The sequence below is a fragment of the Centropristis striata genome, chromosome 10 (genome assembly GCF_030273125.1).
Source record: "Centropristis striata isolate RG_2023a ecotype Rhode Island chromosome 10, C.striata_1.0, whole genome shotgun sequence".
NCBI lineage: Eukaryota > Metazoa > Chordata > Actinopteri > Perciformes > Serranidae > Centropristis > Centropristis striata.
Window position 1 is genome coordinate 13,874,752 of NC_081526.1, and position 25,370 is coordinate 13,900,121.

A 25,370-nucleotide genomic window follows, 5' to 3' on the forward strand; every position below is an offset into this window, starting at 1 on the left:
GAATAGTGAAAAGAGTTGTTCACATATTTCTGCTTTTAACGGCTTTACTGTATAGATATGTGTGTGCAGTGATGTATAAGAGGCTTACTATTTATTTGCTGCTCAGGAAATACTTATTAGGATAAATTCATTAATGGTTTGGATGTTTTCATAAAACAGAAAAAGTACAGAACATCTCCTGCCTTCAAAAGGGGCCGCTGTGTTTGAGAGAACGTGTATAAACATTAAGAAAGATGACATAAAAGCATTTCCATTAGGGTAAAGGGTACATAGGAGCATGTCATGCAGCTACGGGTCCAGTAAGATAAGATGGTAAAAGGGACTGAAGTGAATAGTGAAGTGAATTGACAAAGCATGACAGAGTGGCCATTATCTTGTCAGTTTGTCACTGTCAAAGTTTACAGTAATGGTAAATGGATTGCACATATAGCGCTGTTATCCAAAGCGCTTTACACTACAGACTGCACTCATTCGCCCGTTCACACACACACATTCATACTGGTGGCCGAGGCTACCAGGGCACACTGGTGCCACCTGCTACCATTGGGAATTAATTCACACACCGATGAACGCAGCATCAATGGGCCTTTTTCAGCATCTTGCCCAAGGATACTTCGACATGTAGGCTGCCATGGTCAGGGACAACCATCCAATCTGTATGCAACCACTCTACCAACCGGGCCACAGCTGCCCCATGCGCTGTGTTTATGAGGCTTTATGGATTTGTCTCTCATACTCGATTCACGTTTTAATCTGACTGTCATTTGAGTTTTTCTTTGCATTGCTGTCTCTTTGCCTTTTGTCTGCTCAAACGCCACACAAGCACACGTCCACACATCATGAACACCACTGACAAACAGTGTTTCTCAGACACTTTGGTACATTGGTACATCCTTGGTTTTTCTCTCAAAAGTAAATATTCATGTTGATAAATATGTCTGACATCAGACAAGAAGTCCACTCACCGGCACAATGCTCAGCTGTGCTGTCAAGATATCAGTTTACAGTGTTTTCTGACCCGACCTCTAACTGCCATAATCTTGCCCATGACAATTAATTAAATTATTTTCCGTCCAATCGGCGACATGGAAGCAACATGGAGGAGAACTCAAAACTCAAAAAAGCAACATGATCTCACAGAAATCCGTGAAATAGCCACGGATTTTGAGTGAAGCGAAATCCGTGGCTATTTCACGGATTTCTGTGAGATCATGTTGCTTTTTGGTGTCATCTTCCCTAAAGCCAAAATGTGTCCAAACAACGGACATGGCATTTTTCTTGGCTACAAGCTGCTCGAGTTGCTCAGTTGGCTCAGGGTTTGAGTTCTCCTCCATGTTGCTTCCATGTCGCCGATTGGACGGAAAATAATTTAATTCATTGTCATGGGCAAGATTATGGCAGTTAGAGGTCGGGTCAGAAAACACTGTAAACTGATATCTTGACAGCACAGCTGAGCATTGTGCCGGTGAGTGGACTTCTTGTCTGATGTCAGACATATTTATCAACATGAATATTTACTTTTGAGAGAAAAACCAAGGATGTACCAATGTACCAAAGTGTCTGAGAAACACTGTTTGTCAGTGTTGTTCACGATGTGTGGACAATAGCCACGGAATCGCTCAAATTTCCGTGAAACTGACACGGATTTCGCTACAATGCAAGTTAATGACATAGTCATATCCCGTGGCTATTCCAACATACAAAGTGATTATGTACATTCACTGAGTGAATATTTAGAAAATAAAACATATATTTCTCGCTAGAAATGTGATCAAAATCCATTTTTATGCAGAAACTAAGTCAAAATATTGATTTTTCACTAAAAATGAGAGAACTGTCCGCCATGTTTTTTGTTCTGACCGCTGGGACCTTGAAAGTCACGTGACTTGGAACAAACCAATAGCCACGGGATATGACTGTCATTAACTGGCATTGTAGCGAAATCTGTGTCAGTTTCAAGGAAATTTGAGCGATTCCGTGGCTATTCCACGGATTTTGAGTTAAGCGAAATCCGTGGCTATTTCACGGATTTCTGTGAGACCAGTTTGCCAAAAAGAAATGCAATTTATTTATTTTCTACTGTTTTAGAGAAGTTGATTTCTACTTCAAAACTAAAATGATAAAAAAAAAAAATTATTTCACGTGATGCATGAATTTGAAATCTGTGTCTTTTTAATTTCATTAATTTCTTTAAAATCCCAAAGCTGTGCACTCTTTCATTAGAAAAAATAACCCAGCTTTAATAGTTGAGCATATTTACAGTAAATATGAGGGCAGAAACAAGAACAAAACAATTATTATTTGGAGATTAAAATAAAGAGATTAAATAAATCGTGATACTAATTTAAGGTCATATTGCCCAGCCCTAGCTGAGCGTAGGAAATAAGGCTGCACTTATATCAATTTCAACAGTACATACTACTGTAAGTGGGAGACTCAATTTACATTTACATCCTTACTGTTTGTAATGTAATTTGTTCACACAACATGAAACAGAAAATTATTTTTGCTGCACTGTAAAATAAAATGTATTTATAGGAAACATACAGCATTGTATGAGGAGTTTGAGTCTTTCTACTCCTCCTGGTGTTTCTGTCTGTCGGGCCACAGATTCTCATCCACATCACAAACAGATGCAGGGTTACTCCTCCTCTTCTCCTCTTCTCCTCCTCAGCTCTTGACCCTGGTCATTTCCTTGTTTTTCTTCCTTTGTCAGATATTATAACACCGTGTTGCCTGTTAAAGGTTCATGAGATTCACCTCTGAGTTATTTTAGCGTGTGAATACAATTATTCACACATTTCTCTTCATTAGTGACATTTGAGACTCGAGAGCAAGTCATCAACTCTGGACATTTATTTAAAAAAAGTCTAATAGAAAATAATATAAAAGCTGCTGGATCAGATTATGAGTCCTGGTTTAATCATTTTGCAGGCTATTCAACAGAGAAACTGTATGACACTTGCATAATCATACACAATCATTTGAGCATTTGCAATATATTTTAAATAATGTGAATTTGCGTTTTTTGAAAATTTAATTTCTGATTAGAGTAATGTTTTAACGACTGAGAAAGACTGTGATGGTGATCTTTCCTGGTTTAGTTGGTGCAGCTGCTACCTCTTGTGGCAAAATGAAGACTTGTCCCTTTATTTTCTGCATCATTTTATACAGAATTTGGGGGGCAGTGGATTTTAGGGTGAGATCAACAGTAGATGCCACATAGAAATGGTGTTTATCACCTGAAAGCTGAGTCTGAAGATTAATATGAGATCCAGCTCAGCACTGTGTGTCGAGTTGTTCTATCTGCAGTAAAGATTGATTAATAAAAATAAGTAAAGTGTATGCTGGTTTAGCACATTAATTACAAAATTAAACTTTCTTCATTACAATCCAAACTCGACAAAATATATGAAAGAAAAGCCAGAGGGGCGTTTATCAGGTCAAGGTCTAAGTGGATCGAAGAAGGGGAAAAGAACTCTGCGTATTTCTGTAGACTGGAGAAAATAACGACAGGAGAGGAATTCTATTAAAACTCTTACAATTAATGATGTAGACTGCACAGACCCGAAACTTATTGCAAGAGAAATAAGTATGTTCTATCAACATTTATTTCGCTCATCCTTCTCCATAACAGATTGTGACTTCTTCCTGAATAATATTAAGGATTTTATTCCACAAATCGACAGTGGCTTTAAAGAAGAATGTGAGAAGGTTCTTAGAAGAGCTAGATAAAGCTGTTATGTGTCTAAAATTAGATAAATCTCCTGGCCCTGACGGTCTAACAGCTAACTTTTACAGACACTTCTGGAGTATGCTTAGAAATGTTCTTTTTGAAGTCTTTAGAGAAGCTACAACTCATTTTTCACTACCAGTCACTATGGAACAAGGAATCATTACACTTATATCAAAACCAGGAAAAGATAGTAAATTATTAGATTATTATTCTCCAATTTCATTACTAAACTATGATTATAAATTACTAACATACATTTACACTAACAGATTAAAATGAGGCCTGGATCAAATAATTAGTGAAACACAAACAGGATTTGTAAAAGACAGATCTATACATAATAATATAAGACTTGTGCAAGACCTTTTAGATTATCGCCATCTGATAGAGGATGAAGGATTTATTTTATTCCTTGATTTCTACAAAGCATTTGAAATGTTAGAGCATCAATTTCTGTTCAAAGTCTTACATATGTATGGATTTGGCCCTAATTTTTGTAACATGTAACAAGGATAACTAGAATCCTTTTATAATGATATAACCAGTTCAGTAGCACTCCCACATAGCACATCCCCTAGATTCAACATTAACCGAGGAGTTAAACAAGTTTGCAGTATTTCCCCATTCTTATTTATTAAGGCAGCAGAAATGCTTGCAATTTATATTAAACATTCAGATGTTCCCAAACTAGATGTTTTTGATGAACAGATTATTATAAGTCAACTAGCTGATGACACCATCATCTTTGTAAAAAACTCAGAACTAAGCCCCAAAATCTTTGAACTACTTGATACTTTTTCTAAAGCATCAGGCTTAACACTTATTCGCCATGAATGTGAATTAATGGCCATACATGACTACAACCTTACAAATGCTTATAACATTCCCATCAGATCCTCTGTGAAATATCTTGGTGTTCAAATAACCAAAGATGGGAAAAAAAACGTGAATCATTAAATTTACAAGACAAAATTACAGAATGTAAATCCAAACTCAGCATGTGGTTACAAAGGGACCTGACTGTCTTTTGTAGAACATACTTTACTAAAATAGACTCCTTAGCTCGATGTATTTACCCTGCATACTCTATGCCCATATCTAATAAATTCATTAAAACTATTAACCAATTGAACATCAATTTTATTTGGAAAAAACAGGTACATTACATTAAAAAGTCAGAAATGGTCCAAGATTATGAAGATGGTGGTCTGAAAGCTATTGATTTTGAGTGTTTAAATGCTGTATTAAAATTAAAGAGGCTAAAATCTTTCCTGATGAGCAAAAACTGTATTTGGTATTGTCTCCCCATTTTTTTTATTTTAAAAAAAAATGGTGGTATGGAGTTTGTCCTTAAATGTGATTTTCAGGTTGAAAAATTGCCAACCAAACTGTCCTCATTTCACAAACAGGTTTTATTATGTTGGAGACTCATGTTCACACACAATTTTACTCCTCATCAAACCCCAATATGGAATAACAGATATGTCACGAGCAATAGCAAATCTCTCTTTTTGCACAACTGGATGGATAAAAATATCTGGTCCATAACTCATCTAATTAAAGACCATTAACATTGGCTCTCTTACACAGATATTTGCTTAAAATATGATTTAACCTGCACACAAGCCCAGTTTAATAAAGTAATTAAAGCAATCCCTGAAGCAGTTAGAAGGCTAGTCCAAAACATAGATACGCACTCTGGCGTGATAAATCTTCCTGCACTTAATTTCTATGGCCTTGACTTTCTGGCTAGAGAGTGTTCAAACTTAGCAATCACCTAACCAAAATTATTTTCCCAATACAATCAAACAGAAATTCCATTATCCAACTATTTCCTAAATCAGACATTAACAAGTTGAGAGCCAAATATCTTCGTATCCTGTAAGCCCCAAAACAAAAGAAGTTCACTTCAAAATCATGAATAATATTTATCCATCCAGTGAGCTGCTAAGATTGAGATTTGATATTGATCAGAACAACTGTGCTTTCTGTGTTACTGAAATTGAAACTACTGATCACTTGTTTTTCCACTACATACACTCTGGGACCTTTTGGGAGGATCTGCAGGACCGGCTATCAACCAAAATCCAACTTACTCATCTCACAAGAGAAAATGTTGTGTTTGGTATTATTTTGAAAGACACCAAATGTGATTTGATTGTAAATAACCTGATTATTCTGGCAAAATTCTTCATCCACACATCCAAATGAAAAAAAAACAAAACAACTTTTTGTGTTTTTAAAAAGAATCTTGTGGACAATCACCTCAGTGCCTTGAAACTAATGAAACACAAACGTGCACTGTCTCTACTTGCAGCGTATGATGATCTTAAAATATTCATAGACCCTCAATTGGTATATGATGTATTGACCTTTTTTTTTCTTCTAAAAAAAATATTTTTAATTTTTTAATTTTTTTTAAATCTCTATTTTATTTAAGCTTCTGTATTTTTTTCTCTTCTCTGTATTATTTGAAATATATTATTTATTATGTGCCCTGCTGAGAGGTGTTACTTGTTGTTAATATGCCATGACATTTTGTACATGATTCTTTGTCAATAAAATGAAAAACAAAACAAAAACTGTCTTACTCCATAGATTGCTGTATTTATGTTTCACCATTTTACGTTTAAAGGGACTGAATAGCTCATCTGACACATATTTACTCAAACTAAAATAAAAAATGTAGTATTTTATTTTATCCACTGCTTTCAACAGCTGCTGTAACTACAACCACAACATATGCATTCGGCGTTAAATCGCCAATTAACAGGGTCACATTTTACTCCATAACACCCTGCAGCCTCTGGAGGTCTCCAGTGAATTAAAGTTACATTCTCAAATATCTGTTTTGTTCTAACTGGCTGAGCTTGCTATCAGCAGTAATTGCAGTGTTCGTTGGAAGATGTTAAGGCTTGAAACCAGGCTGTTGAATTTATTTATATCAGCTCGTTTATAGAGCCCTGCAGCTGGTGTGTGTCTGTGTGAGTGTGTTAGAGCAAACTGTGAAAATGCAGTGGTTTACATCAGATACCCATCAGCTCTGTCGCCATTGCATTACAAAGTCATTTAAAAGAACGTCTTTCAGACATCAGTGTATGTCTAGAGACTGTGGGTTGAGTTTGATGAGTTTGTTTCCCTCGGGGCGAGGTGACAGTTAGGTGAAGGCCAAAGAGACACATACCAACCAGGAAGTGACTCAAAGTCATCACAAAGAAACATACAATTACTACAAAGAGATTAAAACAGCCACAAAGACACACAAAAGAGACACAACACAACTACAAAAAGGGATAAAAGAACCCCAGACAAAAGAAAAACTACCCAAAGGACCCAGCAATTACAAAGAGAAATAAATAAATAAATACATTAAGTTATGACTTTTGTGTGGTCTTCCTTCCTTGTAAGTTTTATGAATTTCAAACACAACACAAATTCAATTACATAATTTTGATTCAATAAACCAAACATGTTTAATTGTAAAATGTACAAATTAAAATCACATTATAGTTTTATAAATTTGCAACACGTGTGCCTTGCCGACAATTTCTTTTGTTTGGTGGTTGTTTCCTCGCTGAGCTCATTGGAAATAATTCTACTCAAACAGCAGGAAGACTTACAGGGGGAAAAATCACTTAACTGACAAAAGCACATAATATGCTCTTAATGTGGATATTGAACATCTGATAAGCTGTTGGGGGACAACAGCCTGATACTGCCACCATGTGGAAATGTAAAGGTACTGCAAATTTTCTGCAATTTTTACAAGGGTAAAATATTTTCTTTTCTGTTGTTGAATATATCTTTTCAACTGCCCAAATATATAAGTTATCCTATATGATTGTTCCTGTGACAGCTGGACATCCCCTGTAAATTAGTAGTCACTGAATATAGAAGATGAACCACCATACTAATAGTGTTTCAATCAATGCTCTCACATAGCGATCCCAAGTGTTTGGAGGCAGATGGTGGTTTGATTGTTACTGACGTGGACACAAACACTTCTCTCAGGTGACTCAGATGTCAGACACACTGGTTACACCAGCTGACGGATAGAGTGTAGAGGAGATAACAGCAGAGAAGGCACTTTAATGGCTGACAGAGTGGCTGTATATTGGTTTAACCAACTCTCAGATCATCCCCTGAACTAAAAACTACCATTTTAAAACAGAAGAAGAACTCACAGAAAGTTTCAGGCTACTAAATGAAAAGTAATCAACATTTTTACTGTGTAATAACTTAATGTTTTATCTTCTTCAGGCCACATTAAGTCAACTTCATGTTTTCAGCCATTTGACACAGAAAAAGTACAAATACAAGCACTTAATCATAACTCCACCGTACTTGAACAACCTGGGTATCAATTATACAATATCAAGTCATTTTGAGCCTAAATTAAACCTGAATTAATTGGCTAATGATCAATTTGTGTTCATTTAATTTGCTCGCAATTCAAATTGTAACCCATAGGGTTTGTATTGTAAAAGTCAAGCACTTTCAAGGCATCTAAACCAAACATTTCCAGACTCCAAAAACCTTTTTATCATCACATCTAAATTGCAATTGAAAAAAAGGTTAAAGAATTCCTTCATACCTATAGCAAATAATGTATGACAATTTGTTTATTTGACAAATTGTTTATTGTTTCCAGCTGTTCATATGAATTTTTGATTGTTTTTATTATGATTGTTTGATGTTTGCTCTTTTCCAGAGAAAGGTGTTAATAGAGGACTTCTTGAGCTATGAAAGACAAGAAAGTTAGAAATCATTAAAAAAAGTTTACATAAAACAGCGAGTACAGCAATATCTGAATCTGTTCAAACAACAAAAAATTAAGAAAAAATTAAGAAAATTATCTTTGAAAAGGTTTAGACAGGGATTACTGATAACATTTTTTTGATTATGTCTTTAAAATGTATCAATTTTACAAGGTTCCCATAATTTGCATTTTTATTTATGGATAATGGAGGTTTTAATTCCTGTTGATGTTAAGATAGTAAATTATCATTTTAAGTAGGTGCTTCTCATTAATTTAAACAGGAAAGTCCTCCATGTGACCCTTGTTTTAAAAAAACAGCAGCAACAAAAACTTAAAACAAAAGAAACAGAAATGTCCAGTTCACCTGCAGGGTGTGCGTGTACTGTTCTGTCAGGGTAACTTAATTAACCAAATGTAAATGCAGAATATGCTAAATTGATTATATTTGCACTGAAAATGTGCAAAATAAGATATTTAAAGAGAAAAGAAGCTGCAGCTGTATACATTTTTTTCATACAAGGCGCATTTAGTGTTCGACTTTAACGTAATCAAATAGTATTTAAATTACAATATATAACAAGCAGTACTGAACGGGCCCTCGCAGTACACACGCGTCGGGGCATGCTGCCGTCGGGGTGTATGCGTTACAGGAGCCAGTCTATACCACCCCTATGAATTTCATTGCCTTAAGTGTTATAGTGTGGCCACGGTACCAAATATGAAATTAGACTGCCACCACAGTGCCACCTAGGGGCCGATCAATAAAACCTTAAAGGGTTATCCTCAGGAGGGCATTGACAATAATTGTACCAAGTTTTGTATAATAATGCACAAACTATCCTTTAATCCTCATACAGTGTCTGAAGGAGGACTCTTAACTGATATGTATAAGTTAGAAGAGGCAGGTAGCAATGGTGGAAAGTAACTATGTACATTTACTCAAGTACTGGACTTAAAGTACAATTTTGAGGTACTTTTATGTACATTATATGTAACTTTATACTTCTACTCCACTACATTTTGAGGCATATATTGTACTTTTTACTCCTCTACATTTAGTTGACAGCTTAAGTTACTTTTCAGGTCAAGATTTAAAATGAAAAACATGATACATTTAAAATTATTACCCATTTTTAAAAATTAAACCACTTAAAAGTTTATTAGGTAGTTTAAATGAGCAGAGTTTCACAGTGTGGTATTAGTACTTTTACTGAAGTAAAGGATCTGAATACTTCTTCCACCACTGTCCTTTTTACTTCTTAACTTCTTTATTTATTTTATAAGTGGTTTAATTTATAAAAATGTAAGCTGTCAACTAAATGTAGTGTAAAATGTAATGGAGTAGAAGTATAAAGTTACATAAAATGTACATAAAAGTACCTCAAAATTGTACTTTAAGTCCAGTACTTGAGTAAATGTACATAGTTACTTTCCACCATTGCTACCTGCCTCTTCTAACTTATACATATCAGTTAAGAGTCCTCCTTCAGAAACTGTATGAGTATTAAAGGGATAGTTTGTGCATTATTATACAAAACTTGGTACAATTATTGTCAATGCCCTCCTGAGGATAACCCTTTCAGGTTTTATTGATGTGGCAGTCGAATTTCATATTTGGTACCGTGGCCACACTATAACACTTGAAATGAAAGTGAAATTCATAGGGGTGGTATAGACTGGCCCCTGTAACGCACACACCCCAACCTCTCATTGAAAAATAAAAACTCTGTCAACCAAATAGTAAAGTGGTCTAGCAGACTGATTGGTGAGCCACAGCTCAACGTGGAGACCTTGAACACAAAACAATTACAGCGCATTACTGGTTCAATTTTAAATGACAGTTCCCATCCATTGCACACAGAGTTTCAGCTCCTCCCCTCTGGGCGTAGGTTTACAATCCCTAGGTGTAGAACAAAAAGACACAAAAACAGTTTTGTTCCTGCTATGCTTTGCACAGGTGTTTATTTATTGTTGCTTTTATGTATGTTTTTACTATTTGTATATATACATTTTAACCTTTATCTACGTTTTTACAGCCTAAACAAGTTTTATTTTATTTTGCTGTTTTATTTTTATGTCTTCTTTTTTTTTTGCTATTTGTATTTTAGTTCACATCAATATCTAAGTATAGTCTGGACCTGTAAGAACTTTTAAGAAATTTTAATTTAATTTTAAATGTTTTTATTTAACTTGCCATTTCTTAACTCCCACTGTCTTAAGTTGAATGATGTGTGATATGTGCCTCTATTGTGTGTGTGTATGAGGACTCTATACTGCAAACAAAATCTACCTCTGGGTACAAATAAAGTAAATAACATAGATAAAGAGATAAAAAACAATGATAATGATAATTAATTTCATTGCCTTAAGTCTTATGGTCTGGGCAAATATTAAATTAGACTGCCACCAGAGCGCCACCTAGGGGCCGATCAATAAAAACCTTCAAGGGTTATCCTCAGGAGGGCATTGACAATAAGTATACCAAGTTTGGTGTTAATCTGACCAACCGATTTGGAGATATAAAATACTTCAATTTAAAGAGCGCCACCTAGTGGTCATCGGCCAAAATTTTGCACAGAGCCTCAGGGGCTCATGGGGAAGTAGCAACCTGAGTTTCATGTCATTCAGACACACCAATGTGGAGATATGCAACACTTTGTGTTTTGTGTTGATAATAGCGCCACCTGCAGGAAGTTGTTATTTAATAACTTGATTATTCTTTGGGTTATCAAAATGCTTTTAATAACTTTTTGTTACGAGGGTCCATAGATGTTGTGTGCAAAGTTTGGTGCAAAACGATGAAATTGCCTAGGAGGAGTTCGAAAAAGTATGTTTTCGAAAAAGTATGTATTTTGCGAATTTGTGAAAAAAAACTCTAGGCGAAAATGGGCGTGAAAACGCACTTTCCTTTATTATAGCGCCACCTAGTGGTGGAAATTCAGGATGACAATAGATTATAAAATATTTCGCCAGGTGTGACTTATATTTAAAGTTTCATGAGTTTTTGGGTATGTTCAGGCAGTGAAAAATGCGATCATTTGGGAAGAAAAAAAAAACATTCGAAATACAATAGGGACCTCGCAGGTCGTTGCCTGCTCGGGCCCTAAATATATTTTTTTACCATTGACAACAATTACCATGTCAACATGAAAACCACACACTTCAACACGAGTCACTTTAGTATTCTTCAAAAAAATTTATTGAACAAAAGTATTTCAATTCTCATCACGTTGTCGGTGATACAGTACCATAGTTTGATCTTAGCGATTCATATATGCACCTCATCTTATTTTTGAATATATACATACAGTGGAGACAAGAATTAAATAACAATGCTCAATAACATTCAGATAGCCTATATCATATAAAAGCTGAGGACCCCGTGATCAACAACACTTCCATTGGTAAACAAACGCACAACAAACAGAAAACAGACGAGGAAAACGTTTGGTAGGACTAGGATATTTTCTCATTATAGACCAGATGACGGTATATTTGGTTTGTTGACAGTAAAAGATGAACCTTATTATAAACTGACTGTTCGTTAAGCCCCGCCCCACTCAGTCACTGGTGCTACAGCAGAGGTGGAGCAGTGATTTCTGAAACAGATGGAAGCAAATCTCCCAAAATGTGATGAGAAAAAAAAAAGATCCTGCAGGTCATGATGAGAAACTCTTTGAAATAATGTATCTTTAAATAAAAACTATAACTAACTATATCATTATGTTTGGGTGGTAATTATTTTTAAGATATGCCATCTTTTAATGAAGATATCATTCATTTCTAATAATATTGTCATTATTTTGAGTTCTCACTTTGTTGCAATAAGAAGTGATTATTTAGAGATACAAAGTCATTTCGAGAGGTAATTTAGAGTTTTTCATCATTTTAAAATACTCATTTTGACACCATGTCATCATTTTTAGAAAGTCCTAATTATGTTGCAATACCAAGTCATTATGTTCAGGTACTAAGTCATTATTTTTTTGAGATACTTAATCATTTTGAGACATTAAGTCATTATTTTTTTTAGATTTTATGCCATCTTTTAATGAAGTTATCATATTGTTGCAACACTACGTAATTTCTTTCAAGAAAGGCAAGTCATTGAGGTGTGATGCCTCGTCAAAAAAATGAGTTAGTATGTCAAAAATAATGACAAAGTTTGAGTGTGCTCACTATGTTGCAATACCAAATCATTATTTAGATACAAGTCATTATTTTTGCAATATTAAGTCATTATTTTAAGAAACATTCTTATTTTTATAACTTTAAGGATCTTATTTTTTTCAACTCATTTGGTGTAAATTGTCTTCAACAGTTTCTTGATTTTAGCTGAAAAGCAGGCAAAAGCAGGCAAAAGCAAGCGTCTCATTTCTGTTCAGCAACAGTCAATTTACCAGCTTTAACTAACTGGCGAGCTAATTAATGGAGCACTCTTTAGCCGTGGAAGTGAAGCTCAGTTACGACTGCAGGTAGTGAGCTTGTTAGCCTCCTTAAACTTCTAGTCAAGCTTTCGGTTTTGGAAATAAACTTGTCTTAAATGTCTCAAACAGACCTGTTGTGCCTGGTTACTTTTGCTAAGCTGTGATTGGACGGTTGCTCTTTGGGGGAGGGGCTTAGCGAACAGTCATAGCTGTGCCTCGTGAGTTTATAGTTCTTGAATTAGTATTTCCAAATGATTTGTTGATGTATGAATGAAAATTTGTAATTTACAATCAGGGCCATCCCTTAAGTATTTAATCATTGAGGTCTCAGTCAATCACTAAAGTTTGTATTCTGTTGTGTATAGTGACACTTTTCTTACAATTCTCCATAATCACATGGATATACTAAAAGAGGTTCTCTCTCTTATAGCTGTTTTCATTTGTAGGAGCAGATCAAGTGCAGCTACTGGAAAATGTTACCAGAAAGATTTGTTTTATTCTTCTTCAGTCAGTATCCTCACGCAGCTACAGAAACATACTGAGAACAGAACGGGAACATGTTCAATGTGACACGATATAAAGCATCAAGCTATGACTGAATGCAGTACGGTGAGTGCGGTGTAGACCTGGAGCCAGTAGTATTATGGGTACAGGGTGGCACATTTGGTTACATTGATAAACATTCAAACTCTACAGGAAATCAAGAGGTCTCCCCCATTGCAGTAATGCTTCCCCGCTGCCTTTTAGAAATATTACAGGAAGTATTGTATCCAGATTTGTTTTAATGACATCACTACTATTGACTGTGGAGACAGAAACAATTTGAAAAAGTGACAGAAGACAAACAGGGAGAGAAATCATGTAGAGTAATGATGAAAATTAGGAGAAAAAGGCAAGAGAGTGATTCTGGTCACTTTGTGAAGTCATCGTACGAACGAGCAATGAATCAAACCTCCAGGGAGGAATTTAAATTATCTTAAAAAACAAACTCAGGAACAAACATTTCTTTTTAAAACAAATGAACAAAATAAAACAATGGCCAGCAATTTGACAGGTAAGGTCCCTCCGAGGCTCCGCGCCCTCTTTGAACTGTTAAATGTCTGACTTCCTGTGTGGATTAAGAGCAATGGTGTAACCTACGATGTGCGTGGTAGTAAGTGGACATTATGTATGACATCAGGAGGAGAGCGCGACCCCCAACAAGGCCTCGGGCATTCTGTTAGCAGCAGATGTGGTCACTGCACATGTCAGCACATCCAGGAGACAGAGGCTTATTATGCACTGTGCCGTGGGTGAAGGATGGAGACGGGTGGAGAAAGAGTTTCACCTGATCGCCACTGGAGGGCGACAGATAAAACCGGATGTAGCACAGACGCCACAGCAAGCGGGTCCAGAGCTAAGGCTTGAGTTAAGACAGTTAGGGGGCGGCGTTAGTTAGTATTATGTGTGTATAGCATGTATGATGAGTGTGTGTGAGATCCAGTGTAGGTGTGAGGATGTGTGAATCACAGCAGCGCTTTGACCAGGTACAGCTTCTCTCCATGCTCGCTGGTGAAGATGGGCGCTTTCTTGTAGTGCTCCACTAGTTCGTCGATGGAGCTGAACTTGCGCTGGCCGATACAGTACACTCCCTCCGACAGCTGCACTTTAAAGTGCTTATTCTTACCGGCCGCCTTCAGAGACACGGAGAAGTCACTGGGCTGGAAGTAAAGAGGGAGACAGTTGTTAATATGGTGAGAAACATGAGAGAGAAAACAAAGAGGCTGCTTTAGTCCACCAGGTGGCAGTATATTCCCACTGTACAGATCTGGGCACATACTCATCAAACTGCAACATGAGGGACTTTAAGCTTCAAAGATATAAGTAAAAAACTTCATTTCTCCTACACCAAAACCTAAAAAAACAGCTACTTAAAGAAACATTTTCACTTTAAAATACTACATTTAGAGAGCTCCAGGAGTCTCTTCAAGGGGAATTTCAGTATTTTTCAATGCGGACCATTTTCCCCCTTCTTTTTTCATGTTTTGACTCTAAATTACTTTTTAAAGTGGTTCGGTTTTGAGAGTGAGCATTGCAGCCCTGCATTGAGCAGCAGTGTAACCGCACGGGGCTTTTTTACACTGTTTTTGCATTCACTAAAAATGCCTGTTTTTGCCACTGGCTGAATGTCTGACAACATTATGGAAAGAAGGAGAAGTCTCGTTCTGAAAGCTCACGGGAGGTGGCTTGTTGCCAGAAGACACAAACGTGGAAATATTAGTGTGAGTAAGAGAGAGGAGTGCCAGGTTTGTTGTGTTGTATTACAGACAGCTGGTGTTATGTAATTTTCAATAAAGACAATAGTTCTTGTTTGCGCACTGCCAAATTGGGCCAGCAAAATGTAGAGCAACACTTTCATTGACTACCTTTGTTGGATACGAACAGGCTGAAGTTGTGGCTTGTTGTGCCAATAATTGATGCTCTTGCAACTTGATTTGCAGCTGCCAGTTATAGCCCCCTCACTCAATTTAAAATTTGTTTTCCACCCAAAAACAATCTTAAAGTATGTCCAAAAATAATTTAAAAATGTTGAAAAAAAGTTTAAAAATGCCCATAGTGTATTTTGTCCAAAAATGCCAACAAACACTTGAGAATAGCACTTTGATGACTGTAACAGTATAGTAAGTCCAAAAATATATTTTTAAAAAACACAATATTACTATATGTCAAAAAAGTAAAAAAAAAAAAAGTTTCTCCAAAAAAATCCCCCAAAACACCATAGTATACTTTGTTGAAAACATTCTAATAATATCTATATTTTAAAGCTTTGCAGTAATATTAAACATACAACCTGATTATAAAAAAACTTGGGACGAATATAATGTAAATGAAACAAAGTGAATCAAATTCAGAATTCAGTGTATGTTTACAAAAACAAATGTTTATCAGTTTGAACATAAAATGTGTCGTCATTGTCCAGTTTTCAATTGAATGCATGTCTCAAAGGATTAGCAAATTACGGCATTCTGCTTTCTTTACATTTTAGATAAGTCCCAGTTTATCTGGAACTGGGATTTTATACCTTAAATATGCTTATATTTTATATTTGATCATACCAGTGTGATCATTATAGTAAAATAAATTGCATTTAGAGGGAACACAGCTCGTTTACGACATTTTATAGTGCTTTTATTTTGAAATTCCAAATCAGAATGCCCTGATATTGTCTGAGTCATTGTGAAGTTAGACTGGTCTGGTACTAAGTTTGACTTATTATTCACACGTTAATTGCCAGAGGTGAAATTAAGGTTTCATGCAAATAATGTTAAATTAAAAAAATAAACCCAGACTCACCGATGACTCGCTGTCTCGTACCAGGAAGTCGCCCTCCTCTCCTCTCTCGTTGAGTATACACTCTGCCTCGTGTCTGGTGATGTTGCCATAGTACCAATCTCTCCCAGCGAACTTCCCAGAGCGTGCCGGTGCCACAAAGCGGTTTTGCGGGGAGCTGGACATCGTAGAGGGCAGGCCAGGCCGCTCGTCCAGCACCACCACATAGTTTTTAGGCACCAGGCCCACCATGCCACGCGAGTTCTTACACCGCCACCACTCGGGGTCGTTCTCAGGCTTCTCCACCACCTCCATGACCTCTCCCTTCTCAAAGTTCAGCTCCTCCTCCGTCACAGAGCTGAAGGGGTAGAGTGTTTGAACCAGGTGGAGCACTGCAGCACGGCCGCCTGCCCGCCCGTTCGCCAACAAAGTGCCCCCTCCGTGGTAGCCCTGTGGGGGGTCTCCATCCTCTCCGTCATCCGCCCCAACAACTTCCTCCAGGACGTAGTTGGAGGGGAACCACCCCACGCGGCCCGCCTGACTGCCCCGCCACCAGCCGTCACTACACTTCTCCATCACGGTGACCTTGGAGCCCTTGACCAGGGTCAGCTCGTCCTCTCTCTCCGCTGTGTAGGCAAACTTGACCACGGCGGGGATGTTGAGGTCGTAGATCCTTTCGGCTGCCCCTCCACCGCCCCCGCTGCCGTTGGAGGGGTACTCTGTGTCGGAGCTTGGTGTTGGGGAAGCATCACGGGCGCTTGTCTTCCTCTTAGTTTTTCCCAAACCTGCAGCACGAACAGAAACAAACGGGAATGGTGACTCAGATAGAATAAACAGATAATTTCTTCTCTTTTGCTTCAAATGAACTTTCACTGATGTATTGGCCACACAACTGTGAACACAGCATGTGGAAAAAAGGATAAAAGAAACGGTCATAGTGAAGTTTTTCCAAGAATGCCAAGAAACACCATAGTATAGTATGTTGACGAATGTTATAATGTCCAAAATAAAAAATAAAACAAATGTTGAAAAATGTAAAAAAAAAAAAAAAAAAAAAAAGTCACATTGTTATTTGTCCAAAATCCCCTAAGACAGCATAGTAAAGTGTCTAAAAATTCTAAATATATCTCTATATGTTTAAGTTTTGCTGTGATATATAACCATCAACCCTGATTCTAAATAAAACTGAATGCATCAAACTCAGAATTCAGTGTATATTTACAAAAACTAATTTTTTTTTATCAAAACACCGAAAAAAACAAAACTTAATACACTTCATACAAGATCTACCTACATATTAAAAATAAACAAATGGAATAATGTCCTATATTGCAAAACCGAATTTTAAGACTCTAGACCTCCCCCTTTTAGTTAACTAACTAGCAGCTGCTAAAGGAGTAAAATCTAGCATCTTAATGCTCCATCTGTACGCTCTCATCACATTGAGGAAAGCACATAATATTGCCAGATGAGTGTCAACTTTATTTGTCTCATTTATTGCAGCAGAAGGGAGTGAGGCGAGAGAAGGTGTTGTGAGATATTAAGCTATTTTTGCCTAAATCGTGGTCTGTTAACAGCAACAGTTCATCAGAACACAAACCCTTGTTAGGGTATGTAGGTATAATCAACCCCTCTCAAAAGTATTGATCCGATCCATTGCTAATAAATATAAAATGTGGATTAGAACCGCTTTAAACCTGAAATGTACAATCCAGAAGCATCAGGGCAGCAGCGGTGAGAGGCTGCCAGGACTGAAAGCAGGAAAAGGCCTGAGCTCCTCTGGGAGATGAGGCAGTTCAGGTCAGCAGGAAACTAATTGAGGCTGCAAGTTGCCCTCATGGGCCCTCAGAAGAACAAAAACTAGTTTAGAAATAGAGGATATAAGATATCCTATGAGAAAACCTCAGCGGTGAAGGACAGATCGATACTCCTGATAATAGAATTAACACAGGGGTGCACAAATCCACTTGCACCAAGCGCCCCGCGTCCCTCATACACAATGAAATGAGAGCTCGTTATCTCGTTGGTATTCTGTCGGCAACGTCTACGCGCCGTATACACATCTATACTAATCAAAAGGCTGGGAATAGGTGGTGTAGACAGGGAATGAAAAGTGGAGCAGGCACCATGGGCTTGATAATGACAAGCAGATCCAGGATCAAAGTCTGCTCCTGTCTTACCTGTCTCTGACTTTTTCATTTGTGTACTTTCAAAGACGTCTTTAAACACGTGTTTGCACACTTCAGTGAAACCTTAAGTTTCTAAAGCCTCTCAGCTGAACAGAAACCAAGGAGGTCTCCTCTTGACGCTCATGTTAGAATAATAATGATGCACTACGTGGCTGACGATATTTAAACCGCTCACTTGACAGTTGATGCTCATGTGTGCGACTAATAACTGATGTGAGTTTTCTTGACAGCTAATCACCCGGCTTTTTCCCCCCACAGAGCCTGCTGAAATGCCACAGAAATGTCATGGCGGAATACAACATTTACATTGTTTGGAGAACTGCTGGGTTCACACAGAGTAGCATGAAACTTGTTGGCGGAGAGCGAGCGAGAGGGAGAGATGAGGAAGAGGAGGAGAGCTGTGAAGAAAGACGAGGAGTCCCTTGGCAGCTGTTTCTCACACAAACAGTAGACCAAGCACATCAGAGGCCACAGCTGACAAAAACGCAAAGAAGAAGGATGAGACAGGAATAACAAGCAGATCATGTTTATGGATAGCAGTGTACATATCTCAAAGCTGTGTGTGTGTGTATATGTGTGTGTGATTCTCCAAAGACAAAGGTTGACTCTTGGGCCGACTTCAGGTAGTCCCTTAGGAAAAATAAAATAGACTGTTGCTGCTAGCAGGTAAAACGGACACACAAAGAGCCGGTGAACACACACTCACCCGAGCAAAGTGAAAACAATTAAATGCACACACTTGCATACACGCACACACCTTTCTTCTCCACTCATTTCCACTTCAAGGCACTGACCTGCTGGTTAGAGCAGCAGCAGGCTATATGCCCTCCTCCCACACATTCACTCCCAACCTTCACCTACCTCTTCATCTCCTGGAAGGAGACTAGAATTTCAAACCCGGAGGACTTCAACTCATAGGGAAGTGAGTTGATGAAAGCCTCGATGACTGCATGTTGCAGCATATTGCTTCACTATATTGCTTGCAGTGGAGGGCAGTAGTGGAACTTACTGTAATAAATGAGTTCACATAATAACAGGCCACCCACCAGACACATTTAAATGTGTGCAGATATGAAAATAGCACAACCCGGCCCCTTTAATGAAGAATTAGCTCTATGTCAGCAAGTGCTGTGATTTAAAAGTGAATCACAGGTGAGCTGTGTCGCTTAAATAACTAACCCCCCCGTGTTGCTGGTTTTTCAATATTCCACAAGTGCCACAGGATTATAATCAAATGCATTACTGTGTGTGTGAAACCAGTAAAACCTGCAAAAAGGCTCCAGGAGACAAATGAAAAGAAATAGAAACGACAAACATGTGAATGATTTACAGCAGCAGCCTGCATGGCGTGCACAGACAGCATTTCAAAGCAAGGATTATGCAAAGAATAAGAAACGTAAAAGTTGGAATTAATACTTTTTAAATAACGATTATGAAATGTATAACATTGGCTATGCAGAGGAATAAGACTAATGCCTGCTGCATGCTAGCTGTAGCACGTTAGGCCCCGGCCACACTGCATACCTTTACCTGTGCGTGACTGCTGCCTCGCTGATCTGCTGCAGACTGCTGGATTCCAGCCGTAACTTTCTACATAGATTGATAATGGTTATCAATTAAGAAATTAATAAAAGCCTTGTGTTAACAAATCAAAGGGTTCTGCCCACAGGGCTTTTCATTTAAAACGGTAAAATGAATTGTTGAATAAATATTTACACATCTTTTTCCATGTCTGTGATTTACTCTAGAGATTGACACTGTAGTGAAATGTGTAATATTGCTGGTTTGATGTCAATATGACTATTAAAAGTTGATTTTCACTGTTTTTTGCTGCAACTGTGGGCGTCATGTGGAAAAAAAAATAGGCAGCATGTGGAATCTCTACATATGTCGCAGCCATCACACCACGACTGAGCCAGTCTGTGTGGCTGCTCTCACCAACATGGGCACCAAAATAAAAAACAAGTGGTTACACTCACAATCTACCATAGCAAGTTGGAATGCTAATATGTGTTAATATTTCAGCTGTAGTGGATGGGAATGTCTTTAGTTTTGAAGGTTTTTGATAAGACAACAACATATAAAGTTGACCTGATGATTGAGCAGGAGAGAAAGTTTAGGTGAGGGAAATGATCACAGTTCATCCTGGGGAGAACGTGAATGTCTGTACCTAATTTAATGGCAATCCATCCAAAAGTTGTTGAGACATTTCACTCAAAACAACTGTCATGGAACGATGAAGGATTAAGTGGTGGACTGACTGACTCACCAGCGGTATCCTCTCTAAAAACATGAGAAGGGGCTATGCTGGAATTAAACTGGGGTTTTTCTGTGGTACTTTATGTATTAGTGTAACCACAAGACCAGAATAACTCCAAAGATCCTTAACTCTAAACACAAAGTACAAATGGCAACTCAATGACCAAACAAAGTAGCCCTGATGCCTGCCAGGCTCTGTACAGACCATGTATAGTCAGGGGATTTTTCAGTCTCTAGCGGAAATTTAAGCTCCTAATAGAAGCTTTCTAACTGAACTACTGTAGACCACATATCGAGCTTTACACAGCTGCCAATTCCTGCCGCCTTTCACAGCTTGTTCGGGCAGGAAATGGAGCTATTTCGCTCAACACTTACAATAACTATGTTCATTAGAAAGTGCTGAGTAAAATGGACTGCGGGGATGTGATGCTTTCTGACCTGCGGACAGGACAAAGTGCCTTTAAACGCCTCACGTTCACCCACGTACACTCACAGCAACGCCGTGGAAAACTCAAATCAAACTTGCAAGTTTGTCATACTGGTAAGCGCTGGCCCAGTTTCAGCAATGAGTAGGACCTTTGCTGAATTCTTTCACCCATTACTGTGTTTATTTCCTGTGAGAGGAAAGTGGGGCACAAAGCAGCATGGAGCCATTTACAATTCAGTTCTGCCTGGATGAATGTCGATGATACAACCACATTAAAGCTCAGTAAATAAGGAGAGAACAGCAAATCTCACAGACTATCTGCAAGGTTCATTATCACAATGTGGACTAAGTGAAGAGCCAAAAAAAGAGAAAAAGAGTGAGAGACTACAGACGAGATGAAGTAATCATGCTCTCAGCCAATCAGATTCTCCATTCAAGTGTATGAGTATGTTCCATTAGCCCCTGACCTCACCTATTGCTCATCACCTCATCACAGAAATGTTCTCGCCTACCGGATTTGATCAGGCTTTTAACACTAAAGAGCTGCTGGCTGGAAGCAAAACTACTTAGACTGAAATGGAACTAGGCCATAATGTTGTAGTCGATATATAACAAAGTCAGGGACAGAGAGGTAATCTATCATTCCAACACAACCATTAGGCTGCTGATTTCTCCACTAATCAATGTACTGATCATAGAAATCCTACAGTGACAGAGAATGAGGCTGAGGGGAACAGTGTGGAAGTGTGTGTGTGTTGTCACTGCACACAATGAGGATGACAGTGGCAGGCTGTGCCACGCTGGCCCACATAAAGCTGCAGTTTCCCCGAGGGCTGGTATCCACAGAGCCGAGAGGAATCAGCACATTAGACCAGACCCCCGGCATCTCCTCCCCCCCAATCTCTAAATATGTCTGCCTTTCGGGGCCACACAGTTACTATTTTTATTACAATTGAACTTCTTGATCATTCTGTCTTGTTAGAATTTCCACCATGTGTTTCTATTTTCTCCCCCATGTCTCTCTCTCTCTCTCTCTCTACCAGCCTGACAAAAAGTGGAAACTGATGCTAGAAATGTCAAAACAGATGAATCTCTGTGCCACGCTCCAGCCTGCTCTTTTCCTGCTACAAGAAAGTAGAGCAAGCTGATCATTTTTTTCTGCTTAATTCATTCATTTGTGACTTAAACTTTATAGCAACACTTCCCAGTTTAGCACACATCTATAACTGATGCCATCTTATTCTGCCAATGCTTTTGGCATCATATATGTGGCATTTTTAGATGATTGAGGGCTTCAATAATTATACCCTTGATTCAAAATCATACTAATAAATGAGATCATATGCTGTTGCCTTGTGAGATCATTAATCTCACCATCAGTCTGAATAAATTCAACTAATTTCGTGATGTCTGAGTGACATAAACAGACATTTCAAAGCTGTGTGACTGAAGGCTCGGAGGCGACACTTCCTCCAGACAGCTGCACCGAAAAGCCCACCGGAAAATATCAAAATAGAAATGCACAAGATGATAGTGTTGGAAAATGGTTAAAGCCACTACTTGCTGACGTGGGGGGAGATATGTGCGTCACACACATGTACACTATTGAGCTGTAAGCTCTGGTTTTATACACAGCTGATTGGGTATTATGCACAAGCGGGTGTGTGTAAATTATGCATGTAAGTGTGTATTCATATCATCTTTACAATGAAAAAAATGCAAACAGATAATTTTTGTAATACTGAAAACAAAGAACAGCCAGACAACTATTCTAGGTATTTAATTTTTTTTTTTAAACTGATCTAAAAACAGACAAACAGCACTGCTACATACGTTAAAAGCTGGAACTGGAGAATGATTGGTTTAAAGCAATGCCAATAAAGAGTTTATGTAATCAGATTACCTATGGATTATAAAGTAACAGGTATGCATGAACTAAGAATCCAATCAAAACAAAAAAAGGAAAGAAAAAAATGAAAATATCCACTCCTATATATCCTCTCTCATAATATGCACCGACAGTCCCTCTTATAAATTGGCAGCTATGGCTACATACACAGTGTAATATATTCCAGTCATGGCTGGAGACTGAGACTGTGTGCTGACAGCTGAGAGCAGCGGCCGACTCAAGAGGATCCCTGGAGTGCTCAGTGACAGCTCCCAGCAGAAACACACTGAGGGAATCATTTTACATCTGAGGAGACTCACATGCATGCACACAGATTGACCACTGTTTATCACCACATCCCGTCTCCTCTAACAGGGAGCGGCGATTATTGAAGAGGAAGTGCAGAGATTTTCCACTTCTACTGAACATAATTGACTCAGAATGAACTTAAACACAGAGGCGACCTTTTAACCGAGAGTGAAACTTTCTTCCTACCCAGTGTGTCTTTGATGTTCTTCACCAGCGAGCCTTTCTTCAGGCTGTTCTTGCGCTCCACGTAGTTCGATGGCACGTAGCCTGTCTGGTTGCCGGCGTTGCGGACACGCCACCAAGTCTTTGAGTCGTCCAGAAGGAAGAGACGCTCGTTTTTACGGATGTCAAGTTCCTGGTCCTGCTGGGCCGTGTAGTCCCACTTGGCTACAACAATCACCTCCTCTGTCATCTTTCATGGAGTCCTCCTGTGGAGAACACAGGGAGAAACAAACTTTATAAAAAAACTTTTCGGGTAAAGATTAAAACAACAAAAACAAGAGACATATCCTGGTTCAAGCATCCACTTGTAGACAGTGCTAAACCTTCAATCACCACAAAGGGGCAGATAGGTTGATCACAGATACTTTGATGAATTAATAATTAATTCATCATGCACAATACTAAAACATGTCAAAAAACAAAATTATAAAATTATAAATCTATATAATTTTTCACGACAAATGTTAACCCTTTTGTTAATATAAAAACAACAAAAACTGAAATATTCTTTCAAAACTAAAATAATGCTGTGTGAAAAGCATAACGTTATGCTGCAATAGCTGTGGGATCAAACTGTGGTTTTAATGAGTTTCAATTGGGACATTTTTGTCCTTAAGGATGTCTGTGTCTGTATTTGGGCTACACAGTTACACTCTTTACTTTAGAGCTGTGGTTGAACTTCCTCAAAAAATTCAACCCAATGTACCCAAAGTATTAAAACAAATCAAGCTGATTAAAAAAAAATCTAATTTGAAAGCTACAAATGTCCTTGGAGTAGCTCAAAGGTTAACTGATGATCAGTTGTGCCAAATTTTGAATAACAGTGGAAATCTACATTGAAACAAGATTGCATAAAATAACTTTTATAATACATCAATTTCACTGTAAATATAATATTTTTTTCTGACGTGCAGGGTAATTTAAAGGTGTGTGTGTAAGGTTCACTTTTGCTTTGACAAGTCATTACAAATTAATCCATATCCATCCAGGCACACAGTTTTTAAACCGCTTATCCCGGCTCACACCGAGCATTAGACAGGATACACCCAGCCCAGGGTGCCAGTCAACCACAAGGCTAAATTACATAACCGAGCCAGATATGAGTCTCATGTTCTGGGTAATATTTAGAACCTAAACTGGCACTAAAACTGATCATTCCCCTTGAAGATTAGGACAAAATCTCTGATTGCTGACCACATCATCATCTCTGCTACAATGTGCAATAATTAAACACATTTAGGAGTCACTTTAAAAACTGCAGAAAGTAAAACCAACTGTTGACATGCATGATAAGGCTGACATGTTTCCGGACAGTCACTCTAAAATGCAACATTCGTGCCAAAAAACAAGCACCTCTGAAAATGCTTCTTATGTCGAGAAAAGCACAAACACACAAAATCAATTTACGTGTTTCCCTCTGCATGCTCTTTCTGACACACACACAAACACACGTGCACGCAGAGCCTTTCCTATTAGTTTTTGAGACAGTCAGTGAGCGATTACATGCTCTATTTCACAGGCCTTAGGTAAGGTGCTTTGACATGGGTCTGCTGGACCATCTTAACTGCTGAGGAATTACATGTATCTGCTCACAGCACAGCCAAATGAGAAACTGTCTATTTAGGAATCCTGCATGAAGGGATCAGGAAAAGTTTGATGTAATTTAGTTTCTGTGGAAACCCATTTCTCACGGTATGGGAACTATCCGAGCAATCCGGTTTATATTTAGCTCACCGCCGAGTTAAGAGTCTGCAGCTGGAAACAAGATCAGTGGAATAAATAAAGGAAGTAGAAATGATGCAGATGAGACGAGGCTCCCTCTGAAGAAAAGGCTGAATTCAAAGA

The 25,370-nt window shown here is 38.1% G+C and overlaps 1 protein-coding gene across 1 annotated transcript in view; it reads right to left on the minus strand.

The window, feature by feature from the left end:
- Positions 1-11,671: 11,671 nt before the first annotated feature.
- The window catches only part of nck2a (NCK adaptor protein 2a), a 43,177-nt gene continuing 29,478 nt past the window's right edge, over positions 11,672-25,370 (minus strand). Inside the window, exons 2-4 of the mRNA XM_059343308.1 lie at positions 23,490-23,731; positions 16,256-17,016; positions 11,672-14,622 (exon numbers count right to left, since the gene is read on the minus strand). Of these exons, the coding sequence (XP_059199291.1) occupies positions 14,428-14,622; positions 16,256-17,016; positions 23,490-23,715 (1,182 nt within the window). The 5' untranslated portion in view covers positions 23,716-23,731 and the 3' untranslated portion in view covers positions 11,672-14,427. The remainder of the gene's footprint in view (positions 14,623-16,255; positions 17,017-23,489; positions 23,732-25,370) is intronic.